At 57.3% G+C, this 14193-nt stretch overlaps 1 protein-coding gene across 1 annotated transcript; it reads right to left on the bottom strand.

The window, feature by feature from the left end:
• Positions 1–1951: 1951 nt before the first annotated feature.
• On the bottom strand, positions 1952–13962 carry PIGO (phosphatidylinositol glycan anchor biosynthesis class O). Its single transcript, XM_087715197.1, has 10 exons — positions 13444–13962; positions 11423–11566; positions 10586–10709; positions 10173–10332; positions 9588–9761; positions 7693–9193; positions 6484–6687; positions 5966–6159; positions 4761–4831; positions 1952–2650 (listed from the first exon to the last, which is right to left on the bottom strand). The coding sequence occupies exons 1-10, from the start codon at positions 13940–13942 to the stop codon at positions 2521–2523; spliced, it is 3201 nt and encodes a 1066-aa protein (XP_087571323.1). The 5' UTR covers positions 13943–13962; the 3' UTR covers positions 1952–2520.
• Positions 13963–14193: the final 231 nt, after the last annotated feature.

Genomic DNA, 14193 nt, shown 5'->3' with positions numbered 1-14193 from the left:
AAGAGGGAAACCGTTTCAAGGGGACCATGTCGTTGCAGAGGCAGCTTCCGCCATTTGCAGTCCATTGACTAACTTGTGCTCATCAGTTGAGTATCGAAATTCTAAATCCCCTCTTGCGACTCCTAGCCTCCCTTTTATGGCAGCCGTCCAAAAAAAGATTGCGGGCAAAGCCTCCGGTGAGCTGCCCTGGGCTGGCAGAAGGGAGAAAGACATTACAGCAGCCACCCCAAAGGGATTGCGGACAGAGATCCCTACCCACGAAGATTCACATTGGACCCACAATGTAATGAAATAATATGACTATCCTGCCCCTTCCAAAGAGCCACCTGTCTTTTCCATTTTGACTGCAACTCATGAGGAGAAATGAATCCGAATGGCTCTTTTCGCCACTGGAGAAACTCTGGGGAGGAGAAGGGAGGGAGGAGAGTTGCAAAGTCTGTCGACTCAGAGGTGAGAAAGGGGCAGGTTCTCGGGTCCTGCCGGGTGGAAGAGATTCCGAGTCTCTGGGGGTGCTGCAGACTGAGGCCACTGACAGCCAAAAGCCCTTTTTCCCCTCTTGTGCTGGTTCACACTGGCTTCAGGGCTCTTTCACCTACCAGGGCCAGCTCATTGGATCTAGGCAAGGAGAAGCTCAAACTTGTTGGGGAAACTTGGCTGCATGGAGCTCCGTGTGTGGAAGACCAAGGGAGAAGCCAGAGGAGTTGAGTTTGAGTTTATTGATCTTGTATGCCGCCCACTCACGAAGGACTCCGGGCAGCTTACAATAAACAAGAGAAGGGGATAAACAGACAAAGACAACACTTTAAAATACACAACATTCACAGTTTCCGTGGGGCTGGATGTTTCACAAGCCCCTTGGCCTGCTGGAGCAGCCAGGACTTGGTGGCTTTGCGGAAGGCCGGGAGGGTAGTAAGGGTCCGGATCTCAACAGGGAGATCGTTCCAGAGGGCTGGAGCTGCAACAGAGAAGGCTCTCCCCCGGGGAGTCGCCAGCTGACATTGGCTGGCAGATGGAATCCGGAGGAGACCTAACCTGTGAGATCTAATCGGTCTATGGAGACCTCCTGCACAGAAACAGAGCAGCTCCCCCAACATTATTGCAACGCGCTCTACATGGGGCTACCCTTGAAAAGCGTTCGGACACTGCAGTTAGTCCAGAATGCAGCCGCGCGAGCGATATTGGGTGCACCGAGGTACACTCACGTTACACCTGTCCTCCGCGAGCTGCACTGGCTACCAATTGGTCTCCGGACGCAATTCAAGGTGTTGGTTATTACCTTTAAAGCCCTACATGGCTTAGGGCCAGAGTACCTTCGAGACTGCCTACTGCCACATACCCCCCAGCGGCCAGTAAGATCCCACAGATTGGGCCTCCTTTGGATGCCGTCAGCCAGACAGTGTCGGCTGGCGGGCCCCCGGAGGAGAGCCTTCTCGGTGGCTGCTCCGACTCTTTGGAATCAGCTACCCCCAGAGATCCGGACCTTACCCACTCAAATGGCCTTCAGGAAAGCCGTTAAAATCTGGCTGTTCCGGCAGGCCCCGGGCTGTTGACCTCATTGTTGAGGTTCAGCCCCGATTAGAATGAATGTATGTGGTGTTGCGATTTTAAACTGATAATTTTTCTCTTTTTTCCTCTTTTTTTTGTAAGCCGCCCGGAGTTGGGATTGGGCGGCATATAAATTTTGATAATAAATAAATAAATAAATAAATAAATAAATAAATAAATAAATAAATAAATAAATAAATGAAGGGCAGGGCAGGGCAGCAAAGAGTGACACTTGTTGGGCAGAGGCCCACACTGACTTGGCAGAGGGCAGCCTCTGATGTTTCTTCGCTGAACCCCCAAATCAGGCAAAGAGGCTTCAGAGTCTCCTTGTGATCCAGCTGGGGCAGAGACAGGTGGCTCCTTCTCAGCTCTCCAAAGTCCACATGAACTCAAGCTACTACTCCAGTCTGAAAATCCGTATTTTTATTTCAAAAAGCCACACCCAGAACCTGGAACCCAGAATCTAGCACCCCAAGGGGATGGCAGCAAGGACCTCCGGGTACCCGGCCATTCAGCCTTCAAGCCTGGCCTTCTCCCTCGGAGCCCCTGAGCCAGGCGGAGCAGCAGCCGAGGGCACCTTGCCCACGGCTTCCCTCCCCAGAACACAGTCCCATGCCATCTGGCCCTAGGAGGGATTGCCCAGGGCCGCCAAGGCGCTCTGCTGCAGAGCCTCCTCGAGAGGAAGCTGCTGGGTCCTCCAGGATTCCAAGGAGAGGAAGTCATTCCCCACAAGGTGTCCGTGCACCCCCAGGCACCCAGCAAACGAGCACCTGAAGTTCTCTTTGGTTTCATCCGGAACTTCTTCCCGCTCCTTGGTAAGGCTGGGCCGTTCTGTCGCAGCTCCCTGCCCTTCAAAGGCTGCCCCCTTTCTGCCCTTGGCAGGGGGAGGAAGCAGAGGGCATCTCTGGGGGTGCAGACCGGGGACCCCTCTTCATCGTAAGGAGGAACCTCGATGGGCTGCCTTGCGCTGCTGCGCTATCTGGGATGTGCAAGGATGACCTGCTTGAACCACTTGCTGACCGCACAATCGACCCGCATCACCAGGCCCAGGCCCAGCAGGAGGAAGACGCAGCTCACCACAAAGCCCACTGCTTCGAAGAGGAACCTGCCGGGGGGGAAGAGAAGCAGCACAGGGTGAGCCCAAGGCCAACAGGCAACTGATGCTCAGTGGGCCTGAACAGCCCGGCCCATCAGGTGAGCAGCTCAGGTGAAGCTCCCTCCCTGGGAAGGGTCTGTCACTGAAGAGATCCTGCGGAAGGAGGGGTTGTGCTTGGCAGGTGGGGCCTCATCCACAGTGGACGAAGCACACACACAGGGACCTCGCGAGGTGTGTTCCTTGAAGTTTGTAAAGCCCGTGTCAGACGCACACCTTTAATCCAGGCTGTCTCTACACAAGAGTCTGAACCGAGGGTGGAGGTTCCCGTGACCCGTCAAAAGCGTGTTCCACAAAAGCGCGCTTGACGAAATCGCGTATGTGACGTCATCACAACGCGACGAAAAAGATCGGAAAATTGAAATAAAAATTAAATTACAGCAAGCCGATTCACATAAAGGTAAGGATTAGGTTAAGGGTTAGGGTTAGAGCGTTAGCGTTACGTTTAGCGTTAGGTTAAGGGTTAGCGTTAGGTTTTTCGTTACGTTAAGGGTTAGGTTTAGGGTTAGGTTTGGGGGGGTTAGGGTAAGGTTTTAGCTTTATTTTTACATTTTTCGATCTTTTTCGTCGCGCTGTGATGACGTCATATACGCGCTTTCGTCGACCACGATTTTGTCGTCCGCGGTTTTGTGGTGGAACCGGAGGTTCCTTCTCTGAGCTTATGGGTTTCGTTACCAGGCTGGGTAACTTCTTGAGCGGGTGACCCCTTCAGCGAAGTTTAGGGGATGCTGGTCGCTGTTGTTCTGCTCATAAGGGCTTCGTGGGGTCAGGAAGCATCCCCTAAACTCCGCTGAAATTCTTTTTTTTTTAAAGAATATTTTTAATTGAATAAACATCCCAAACATTGGACATAGAGCGACCTTTCCGGCTTTGTCATTTCCATACATATTTTAACATAACAACAAAAACAGTTTCTACTTTAGCTACATTAATCTTATTAACACACATCCCTTATCCTCCTTTATATGTTTATCTATGTATTATCCAGTTCCAATTTTACAATCCTCAGAAAAAAATATTCTCTTCCGATTCCTTTTCCTCATTTCCAACCATGGTTACACTTTGTTCCAAATTTCATAATATTCTGTCTCATCTCTATTTTTGATTGCTACTGTCAGTCTGTCCATTTCTGCAGAGATCAAAATTTTATGACCTCTTCTTCGGTGGGGGGGGGGGCATCTCTGGTTTTTTTTCCAATTTTGTGCATAGACCAACCTTGCTGCGGTTATCCCACGCAGCATTAAATATGTCACCCCTTTTCTTTATTTTCCTTTTATTATTCCTAATAAGAATAATTCTGGTTTTAAATCTATCTTTTGGTCTAATATCTCTTCCAACCACGTCTTTTATCCGACGCCAAAATTCCTTGGCTTTTGTAGGTAACCACCATAGACGATAAAAAGATCCTAAAGCCAAGTTACATTTCCAACACTGCAGAGACGGATTCTGATTCGTTTTTGCTAACCTCGTGGGAGGAAGATGCCACCTATAAAACATTTTGTACAACTCCGCTGAAGTTGTTATCACTAGCCTGGTAACGAAACCAACTCACAAGCTCAGAGGACGAACCTCCACCCTCATCCTCCACCCGAGCTGCAGGTATCCGCCCCCATCGCGAAGAACCTGGACTCCTGTCGGTCAAGACAAACGGGCAGCAGATGAGACTCAAAGGAGCTGGAGGAGGGCTGGACTCTTGTGAGCGTGAAGGGATGCCAAAGTGATGATGTGCTTGGCCCTTCCCTCCCTCGGCTCAGCCTGGTCCCCTCTTACATCCTGAGCAATACCCGCCGGGGTCCCAGGAGACCAGGCAGCCTAAGTGGGGCACCTCCATGTCCTTCGTCAGCCCCCCCCTCGTTTCTTCTGCTTTGAGCTGTCTAAAGCTAACCGAGTTGAGCGTGCACTGGGACGAGGAAGCTGGCAAAGCAGAATCCTGATTTCTACTCAGCCCCACTCCAAGTTTCCCGCCCGCCTGCAGTCCAGGCTCAGGGGTCCCGCCCCGACTCTCCCCGCCTGGGCTTTGGGACTTGGGTGGGGGGGTTAGAGACAGAGCTTCTTGACTTACTTTGGGGCAAAGACCTTCCACACCATCAGATGCCTCCTGAGGATCATGGCTGCCAGAACAGAAGCCAGAAGCTGTCGGGAGAAGAGAGGCGCGTGGCTCAGTCCAGGCAGGAGAGGAGAGGGGCGCACCTGAGCCAGCAACCTCACAAATGGAACCTACCTCACCCCGCCCTGCTCCCTCCCAGCCCCCTCCCCAGCCCTTATCTTCAGGCGCAGCCACCCTGGCCTCCAGCAAGGGACAGCTGGAGCCTGTTCAGGAGAGAAGGGCCCCCCTGGGAGGCAGAGAGGGGAGATCCCCAGGGTGGCCAAGGAAGGGCCAGAGAGGGGCCCCTTCAGACGGCCCCAGGGCTCTCCAGCTGGGACCCTGGGATGCCTCTGCTCCATTACGCCTGCTCGGCCCCATCAATTGTGGACTGTCATCTGGGGGGGGGGGGGGGCACGAAAAAGAGTCTCCTTTGTGGACTGTCATCTGGTGGGTGCTGGTACACTTGGCCCCCACCCTGCTGCTTTTTGAAAGGGCCCAAAGAGGTGGCTCTGTGGGAGGCCCGGCGGAGCCCAGAGGGAGACGGAGCCGGCCACGGGGGCTGATGGGAGGGTGTGGATTTCTATTATATTATAGGCCTCGACCAACAAGTCTGTTTAGTCGCCACTTGAAGCCACAGCGGCATTGAAAGAAATGACTTACGACCATTTTTTCACACGGCTGTTGCAACATCGCCGTGGTCACGTGACCAAATTTCAGACACTGGGCAAGTGACTCACATTTATGACGGTCGCAGTGTCCCGGGGGTCACGTGATTCCCCCCTTTGCGACCTTCTGACGAGCAAAGTCAATGAGGAAACCAGATTCACTTAACAACCGTGTTCCTAAACTGAACGCCTGCAGTGATGTACTTTACGAAAGGTCATAAAACGGGGCAAGATTCACTTAACAGCTGCCTCGCTTAGCAACAGAGATGTGGGGCTCCGTTGTGGTCCTACATTGAGGATTCCCTCTCTCTCTGGTGGATTGTTAAAATCTTATCAGCTGCTCAGAGTCCCACGGGGGTGATCTGGGCAGCTGTTACAAATTGCTTAACAAATCAATAACAATTGATCAATAATCCCAATCTCCACCGGGTCGCAGAACGGAGCACCTGGAGATCCACCGGTTGCAAGTGGAGCATCTCTGAATCCCCGCCAAGGCCGCCTCTCCCGCAGACGTACCTGGAGCCCCAAAATAAGCAGGTACCGGAGGCCCAGCTGCAGTAGTGCTGCTGAGAACCGCTCTGGGGCCTCCCGCAGCCTCATCTCCATCATCTGCTCCTCCGGCCTCTCCTGGAGCCGCGTCTTGGGCCTTCTGGCCACGGAGGTGCCGGCCTCACAGACAAAGGGCCACAGCAGAAGCAGCGGGCAGCCGGCTGCCTCGGGAAGGGGGAGAGGGATGACAAGAGAGAGAGAGAGACCCAAAGGCAGATCACGCGGGGGGCATAGAAGAGGGGCGTGCAGAGAGGCTGGCGCACGTAGGAAGGGCAGGCAGCACCCCCCCCCCCAGTGGTGGGTCCAAAGGGTGTCGGAGAGTCTGGAGGCAAAGACCCCCACACACGCTGTCCCAAGGGCCACCGTGACATGCCAGGCATGAAGGGCCCTTTGCCAATGCAGGGCTTGTTTTGGCTCCCACCCTCGGCTCGCCCTCTGTCCCAGCTGCCATTCACTCAGGACCCACCTGTGGGCACTCAACTAACCTGCCAGGAGGATCTGGGAGGCGAAGGTGTTGGCACCAACGAGGAGGGCGGGCAGCAGGTTGGTGCTGTGTCCCTGCGGAAAGCCCACGAAGGCCGCGTTCCAGTGGATGGCTGGGAAGACGGGCTGGTGGCCAGTGGCGTAGAAAAACTGGGCGGCGGCGAGAGCCCAAGCGACCAGGGCGTCCCACGGGACCTCGAAAGGGTCTGAGGAGGGACGGCAGAGTCTAGAGCCAGAGCCCAGGAATCCCCCGGCCCAAAGACCCCCACCTGGGGAGGTCTCAGCAGCGGAATCGGGGGATTGAGCCTCACAGAGGCCCTTCGGCATCTCCAACTGCCACGCGCAGCACAGACGCTGCGGCTAAACCGTTGGGCACTGCAGATCGGGCTTCCCCCCAGGGATACGAGGCTCAGAGGCCCTGCTGAGACCCTCCCGGGTGGGCTGCATCTCTAGCCGCCTTTAAAAGAGGCCCCTTGCTAGGAGTTTGTGGGGGGAGGATGACTTGGCCTCTCCAGACGGCCCGTGACCCGTCAAAACCGCGCTCGACTAAGCCGCGCCCGATTAAACCACGCCGCTGACGTCATCAACAGGGCGACAACAGCCAGCGCGGAGAAAGAAGGGCGCTTTAAATAGCGCTTTGAAAGCAAGCAGATTCAACTTAAGGTAAGGGTTAGGTTTAGGGGGGTTAGGTTTAGGTTTAGGGGTTAATTTTAGGTTTAGGGTTTACAGCGTGCTTCTGTCTCCGCGCTTTTGTCGCCCTGTTGATGATGTCAGCGACGCAGTTTAGTCAGACGCGGTTTTGTGCTGGAACCCAGACGGCCCCAAGCCCAGAGACTCTGCTGACCAGAGGCAACACCCACCATCACCCTCCCCTGCCAGGTATAACTCAGGCACAACTCGAGGATGTGGGTTTAGCCTTTGAAATCCAGCTTACAACCCAGCTATGACCCAACTGTTAAACTCTTGATGGACCTGCCCAGAGGATAAAGCTGGACTCGCTTCCCCAGCTCTGCCCACCTGTTGGGAAAGTAGCTGCCTTTTCTTCCGAGATGCCAACGCCTGTTTTGCAGGCCGGGCTGCCAGCCCTGTTGCCTTCCCTTCCCAGCTGAGACTCCTGCATGGAGTTTAGCTAGCTCCCTTCTAAGAATGTGCTTTGTGCCGATTCCTTCCAGAGCCCCTGACCAGGGCTGGGCTGGGATTCCCGGACTCACCCGAGTGTGTGGAGGAGGAGGAGGAAGAGGAGAGGGCCCGGGTGCAGGCGTTCATCCACAGCAGGGCGAAGGCCTCCACGAAGAGCAGGAGGAAGGCCAGGCTGAGCCGCTCCGTGTGCAGCGTCATCAGCAGGAAGGCCAGCAGGGCGAGGGAAATGAGCAAGGCGGCCGAATAGACGCTGCCCAGCCCGTAGGCCGCCACCGTGGCCCTGCAGCCAGACGGGCTTTCCTCCAGCCGGCTCTTCAGGGACTCCTGCATCCGGCGGTACAGCTGGGGGATCAGGGCCTCGGAGCTGGAGGACACGAGGGGGGGCTCTTGGCCGCCCTCCAGAAAGACGGTCACGGGGTTCCACAAAACCAGGAGGAGGCCGGCCACCCCCAAGAGGTAGATCCCGCGGGGGAAGGCCTCCAGAGCCAGCTGGGCCCAGGCGTGGCGCTTGACCAGCGTTTCCTCGGCGCTAGAGGTGATGGCCCAGTAACCGGCCAGGGCCAAGGCCAGCAGCGGGAACCCCCACCGCACAAAAAGCACCAGGGCGCAGGGGCTGTTCAGGTTGCCGTAATGGCGCAGCCAGCAGCGGGTGCCCCACACCAGACTGGCCAGCACCCCCAGGCAGAGGCCGTAGTAGAGGTTCTTGGCCCTGGGTTCCTGCAGGCTGGAGAGGGCGCCCAGGATGGAGGCCGTCTGGCAAGCCGGGGTCTCCTCGCGGCACTTCCGGAAAAGCCCCGAGAGTCGCGCGCACACCACCACCACGCCCAGGGTGGCCAGCAGCTGCCAACAGTGCAGGGAGCCGTCCAGCCTGCCCTTCCACTGCAGCTTCAGCGCCTGCAGCAGCACCAGGGAGGTGAGCAGGAAGGGCACCACCTGGCCCTCTGCCACCACAAAGCTGTCCGAAAGCATGGCAGCGCAACGCAGGAAGAGGATGCCCAGGGACAGCCCCGGCCCCGCCCAGAGCCTGGGCTTCAGGCTGAACCCCTCAAAAGGGGGGCAAAGGCCGGCCGCCTTTGGGGCTGGGGGGCGCCTGGTCCAGCAGTGCCAGAAGAAGCCCAGCTGGGAAGCGGCTGCCCCCCAGGCGGACAGCAGGAGGAGGTCAGCTCTGGCCACCCGGAGGAGGTGAGCCATCCCCAGCAGGGCCACCCCCGCCATCCCCCAGAGCGAGGGGTAGAGGAAGAAGTGGCGGTAGGAGAAGTCCAGGCGAGTGGCCAGCCGGGAGGCCACGTAGCACAGCAGGCAGGAGGAGGTCAAGAGGGCGCAGCCGGCCACCATGAAGCCGGGATGGAAGCGGGCCCAGGACTCGGCACACACGGCCCGGGCCTCTCGCAGGTACTGCTGGAAGCGCGCCCGGAGCCCCTCCATCTGCGGCAGCAGCGCCAGAGAGGCTTCCTGGGCCGAGAGGCGCTCGTGCTCCTCCACGGCGGAGCGGAAGAGACGCTGAAGGTGCCGCAGCTTCTCCGCCGGGAGGTCCTGAGCGGCCTCTGCGTAGGAGTTCAGGAAGCGGTCCACCTGCCCGGAGGAAAGAGAGCAGCTGCTCAGAGCCCTGGAGAGGCTCTTCCAGCCAAGGGGTGGGGGGGACACTTCACTAAGAGCCTCCCGAGCCTCCCGCAAAGCCTTTCAGCTGCACCTTACTTTCACTTTCACTTTCAGTGGCAGCTTCTGTGCTCTAAGGGGCAGCTGGAGAGGCCGCTGCACAAAACGAGGTTCCCCTGCTGGACTCTCCCCTGAGTGAGGGGGGCCTTTGGGCTGCCTTCAGAGCAGCAGTGGCCCTTAAGACTTCCACAGTGGCCCACGTCCCTCTCTGGCTGGGATCGAACTCCCGGCAGTGGGCAGAGTTAGCCTGCCACCCTCCCTTCCAAGCCCTGACTTCCGAAGGCCCCCAGGGGAGGGGAGCCACTCTTACCTGCCTGGCATTGATGTCGTAGGCTGCCAGCTGGGCACGGAGCGAAGAGGCCGCGTCTCCCTCGGTTGCAAAGAGGTCAGCCATCACTTCCCCAATGTTGCTGTAGGGCACCGGCACCCCCAACAGGAGCGCCAGGGTGGGCACCAGGTTAACCTGTGGGACCGTCTGGGGCTCCTGAGGAGGAATGAATGGGGAACAACTGACGGGCGAAGACCGAGACCTCCTGGAGGGCCCCACTTCTTCATCCAGCCTCTCATCAGGGACTGGCCACCTGGAGCTGCTGGCCGGAGCGGGGGGGGGGGGGGGACTGCTGACCTCCATCCTTCCATTAAGACCCCCAATGCAAGGAATTCCGGGAGCCCCTGGAAGGCTACAGGTAACCTTGCCCAAGGACACACCCGCTGGCAGCTCAGGGCTCGTCCTGCCTCCCATGGGCGTCGCCCACCTGATTTATTGGATTTCTATGCCGCCCTATTCCCAAAGGGACTCAGGGCGGCTCACAAACCAAAATAGGGGGGGGGGGAATACAAACAAGAGGAACAACCTGGGGGGGGCAGCCTTGTTTTGGCAGGGCCTCCGTCTCACCTCAGGGGGAGGGTCCTGGAAGAGAGGACTCTTGCTGTACACAAAGAGAGCCGCATCGAGCTCCTCGTCACTGTCTCCCCCGTGGTCGCCGGTGGAGGTCATGCCGTGGTCCCCTGCCACCAGGAGGAGCGTGTCATTTCCCAGGTGGTCAACCAGTGAACTGTCCATCAACAACATAGAACTTGAGCCACAGACTCTCGGCCTCCCCAGCGCAACAATGGCTGGTGGATAACAGACACGGTGGCCTTTTAGGAGGAGCCACACCGCAACCCCCCCACCCCCCCGGGGCTTCGGCCGGGTCTGGACACTTGTGCCCTGCACCAGATGAGGGCAGCCGGTGGAAAAGCTGCCTGGCGTTCTGCCAGGGGAGGCTGGCTGGGGGAAAGAGAGCTTCCGCTCCACTTCCAACTCACCTGAGCATCTCATCCATCTGGGAGAGCTTCTTGGCCATTTCGGGGTGGTCTGGCCCGTGTTTGTGACCACAGTGATCCACACCCAAGAAATGGGCAATCAAGAGATCCCATTCGCCACTGTCCACTGCCACAGGAAAGAAGGGAGAAGGAGGTCAAGGGTGAAAGGGGGCGCTTCCTTGGAGGGAGGGCTGCGGGGGGGGGGGGAAGTGCAGGGGCCGCTGGAGCCTTCTCTCCAAGGCAGGGCAAAAGCTGCACCTGGAGTCAGCCGGCCAGGAAGAGGGGGGCAAAATATGAGAGAGGGGAGGGAGAAGAGCTACATCAGGGATTCCCTGGACCCATCAGAACCAGGCTGAGGATTGTGTCCCCTTGTGCGTGCAGTGGGCCTGGCAACCAGCACGGCTCCAGTTATACGAGTGACAGGTGCGTGTGTACAGGTGCGTGTGCACCTGGAACCATCCCCACCCCCCTGTCCACCTGGGTCCCCAAAGCTGGAAAGGTTGGAGACGGCTGAGCTCCCTGGACAGGCAGCCGGGGCAGCTGAGGCTGGGACTCTCCTTTCCCAGACAAACCCTCATGCGAGGGAGACGGGCAGGTGGGGGCAAGGACAGCCAAGGAAGGAGGTTCTTAGGGGTGAAACTGACCGAAAGGTTTTTTTCTTAAAACATGCTTTTTGGGCCCCCGTTTCTTGGCTATGTTACAAGAGCCACGAAAAAGCGTTTCCTTAGCAAAACCCGGATCCCTTCCTAGCTGGTCCCCCGAGTCGTCCTTCCCGCCTGACTCCGGCCTCCCTCGCGTCCCCCAACCTCCCAGGCAGGACAACCGGGGCCCGCTGCTCACCTGTCTGGTACAAATGCTGCAAGATCCCGTCGTCCACCGTGTGCAGGTCCTTGACGTTGAAGGAAGGGAAGAAGTGGGCGCGGTGGAAGGCCTGGGGGAAGAGGCCCTCCCAGGTGTCGTCTCCCATGAAGACCACTTTTTTCCCTGAAAGACCGGAGGGGGGGGGGTAGGGGGCGTTGGTAGAGGCACAAAGGAGGGGAGGTCCCAGTAATGGCAACCAGCAGGTGGTAACGCAGCATAAGGGCATAAGGCCTGCTCCGCCAGCGCTGCCTCCTCCCATTCCAGGAAGCCTCCTTCATGCTCCTTCTCCCTCTCTCTCTAGAATACAATGAGTCCTTGGGAGAAGGGCGGCATATAAATCTAACATATTTTTTTTATTTCCATTTCATTCTATACAATCACATGTTTACTGTGCATAACTGGGGCATATAACATTGAGTAATAAACACAGCCCTCACTTATATAGAAAATGCCCCCTACAATACAAACCCAATATACCACCTTGGCCCACTATACACCCTCTTTCAACCCCCTCCAACTTTCATTCTTCCTTCTCACATACCCCTCTACACCTACTTCCCCTCCCCTTCTTTCTAATCCTAACCCTATCACTCCCTCTCTTAATCCATTCCCTCCCTTCCTTCTCCTCCTCCTCTCTCTCACCCTCTCCACCCTCCTTCTTCTTTCACTCAGCTCCTCCCTTCGGTATTACCCTCCAATATATTCGGTTTGTTCTGTTTTAACACTAACATTAAAAAGCCACAGTATACAAGTGCAATCATGTACTTTAGAATTTAACACATATTATATCTCCCCCCTCCCCCTAGATCCCCACCTCCCTTCCCTCCCCCGACTTCCCAGAGCCCATACATGGTATAACTTTTGGACAATCACAGTCTAAAATATCTCTACATTGAACTCAGCTTCGGCGGCATATAAATCTAATAAACCAAACGATGACAGAGCTGGAAGGGACCTTGGAGGTCTTCTAGTCCAACCCCCTGCTCAGGCAGGAAACTCGACACCATTCCAGACAAAGGCTTGCCCAGACTTCTTCTTAAAAACCTCCAGGGTTGTCAGAAGAGATTGGAGAACCATTTTGCCTGAAAGGGTCTACTCAGCCCCTGAGTCCAAAGCTGGGGGGGCGGGTGGGGTGGGGGTGGGGGTTAGGGATCAACAGCTAGATTTCCCAGCCAGGAGGAACACCCGTTTTGTGTCCAACAGGCGTTTGGGATTGATGCAACTATGAGCCACGCCCAACTTCCAAGATTTCGGAGAAAGTGTCATTTTTGGGACTCATTAAGTAAACCAGAAAGAGGTTTAGAAAGACGCTCCGTTCTCCTGGAGATGGTGGGAGAGCAACCAACATCCATCTACTCAAAGGCCCTGCAGGGACAGCGGCTTTCAACCTGTGATGGGGGGATCTAATCTAATCTATCTATCTATCTATCTATCTATCTATCTATCTATCTATCTATCTATCTATCTATCTATCTATCTATCATCTATCTATCTATCTATCTATCTATCTATCTATCTATCTATCTATCTCTATATTAAAAAGAGCCGAGGTGGTGCAGTGGTTAAATGCAGCACTGCAGGCTACTTCAGCTGACTGCAGTTCGGCTGTTCAAATCTCACCGGCTCAGGGTTGACTCAGCCTTCCATCCTTCCGAGGTGGGTAAAATGAGGACCCGGATTGTTGTTGGGGGCGATATGCTGACTCTGTAAACCGCTTAGAGAGGGCTGAAAGCCCTATGAAGCGGTATATAAGTCTAACTGCTGCTAACTGCTATTCCATCATTACCTTTGAAGAACTGTCATGGTTCGAATCAGCTTGGCTGCTACTGGAGGGGCAGAGGGGAGAGTGGGGGGGAGGCTTCCATGCTATCCAGCAGCAGCCAAGAGAAAGAGACTCTCCCGCCCTCAAGAGCGATTTGAAGACAACCCCCCTCCCCACACCAAGGAGGGCTTTGCAGCCTCCTTCAAGAGGACTAGCGCCCCGGGCCCCCCTTTCCCACCGTTGCTGGCCAGCTGCCAGAGCAGGTTGTCCTCCCGGACGGCGTAGGAGGCGAAGTTGCTGCCGGCGTCGACGAAGGTGGGCAGGGAGCCGGTGGTCAGCGCCTTCAGCCGCTGCATGGTGGTGCTGGGCGGGTCGGCGCGGAAGCGGTAGAGGCGGCCGTGGCGGGGCTGCCGCAGGGCCAGGCGCCGCGGGACCACCAGCTGCCCCTCGAAGGGCCTGGGGGAGCCGGGCACGGCCGGGCCCGTGGCGGCGGCGAAGTCGAAGCGCAGCGCGTCGATCAGCACCAGCGCCGCCCGCGGGAAGCGCCCGGGCAGCCAGCAGGGCGGGGAGGCCGAGGCGGCGGCGGCGGGAGGGCCGCCCGGCGGGAGGTGGCAGGCGCTGCGCTGGCCCAGCTCCAGCCGCATCAGCAGGAAGCCGCCCGCGAAGAGCGCCAGGGCCGCGCACGGGAGCAGCGCCGCCCAGGCCGCCGCTGCCACCGCCGCCGCCCGCCCGCCCATCGCGCCCTTGGACCGGCAGACGCCCGGAAGGACGGCGGGGCGGAAGGGGCCGGCGAGGCGAGCGAGAGGGCGGGCGGAGCGGCCACGGGGGCGCCCCCTACCGGCGGGAGGACCAAGAGACCACCCTCTACACCAGTGTTTCTCAACCTTGGCCACTTGAAGATGTCCGGACTTCAACTCCCAAAATTCCCCAGCCAGCGAATGCTGGCTGGGGAATTCTGGGAGTTGAAGTCCGGACATCTTCAAGTTGC

The sequence above is a fragment of the Thamnophis sirtalis genome, unplaced genomic scaffold (genome assembly GCF_051295495.1).
Source record: "Thamnophis sirtalis isolate CommonGarterSnake01/CBP01778 unplaced genomic scaffold, rThaSir2_p1.2 scaffold_5, whole genome shotgun sequence".
Lineage (NCBI taxonomy): Eukaryota > Metazoa > Chordata > Lepidosauria > Squamata > Natricidae > Thamnophis > Thamnophis sirtalis.
Note: the sequence above shows the minus strand (reverse complement) of the source record. Positions and strands in the feature narration are given on the sequence as shown.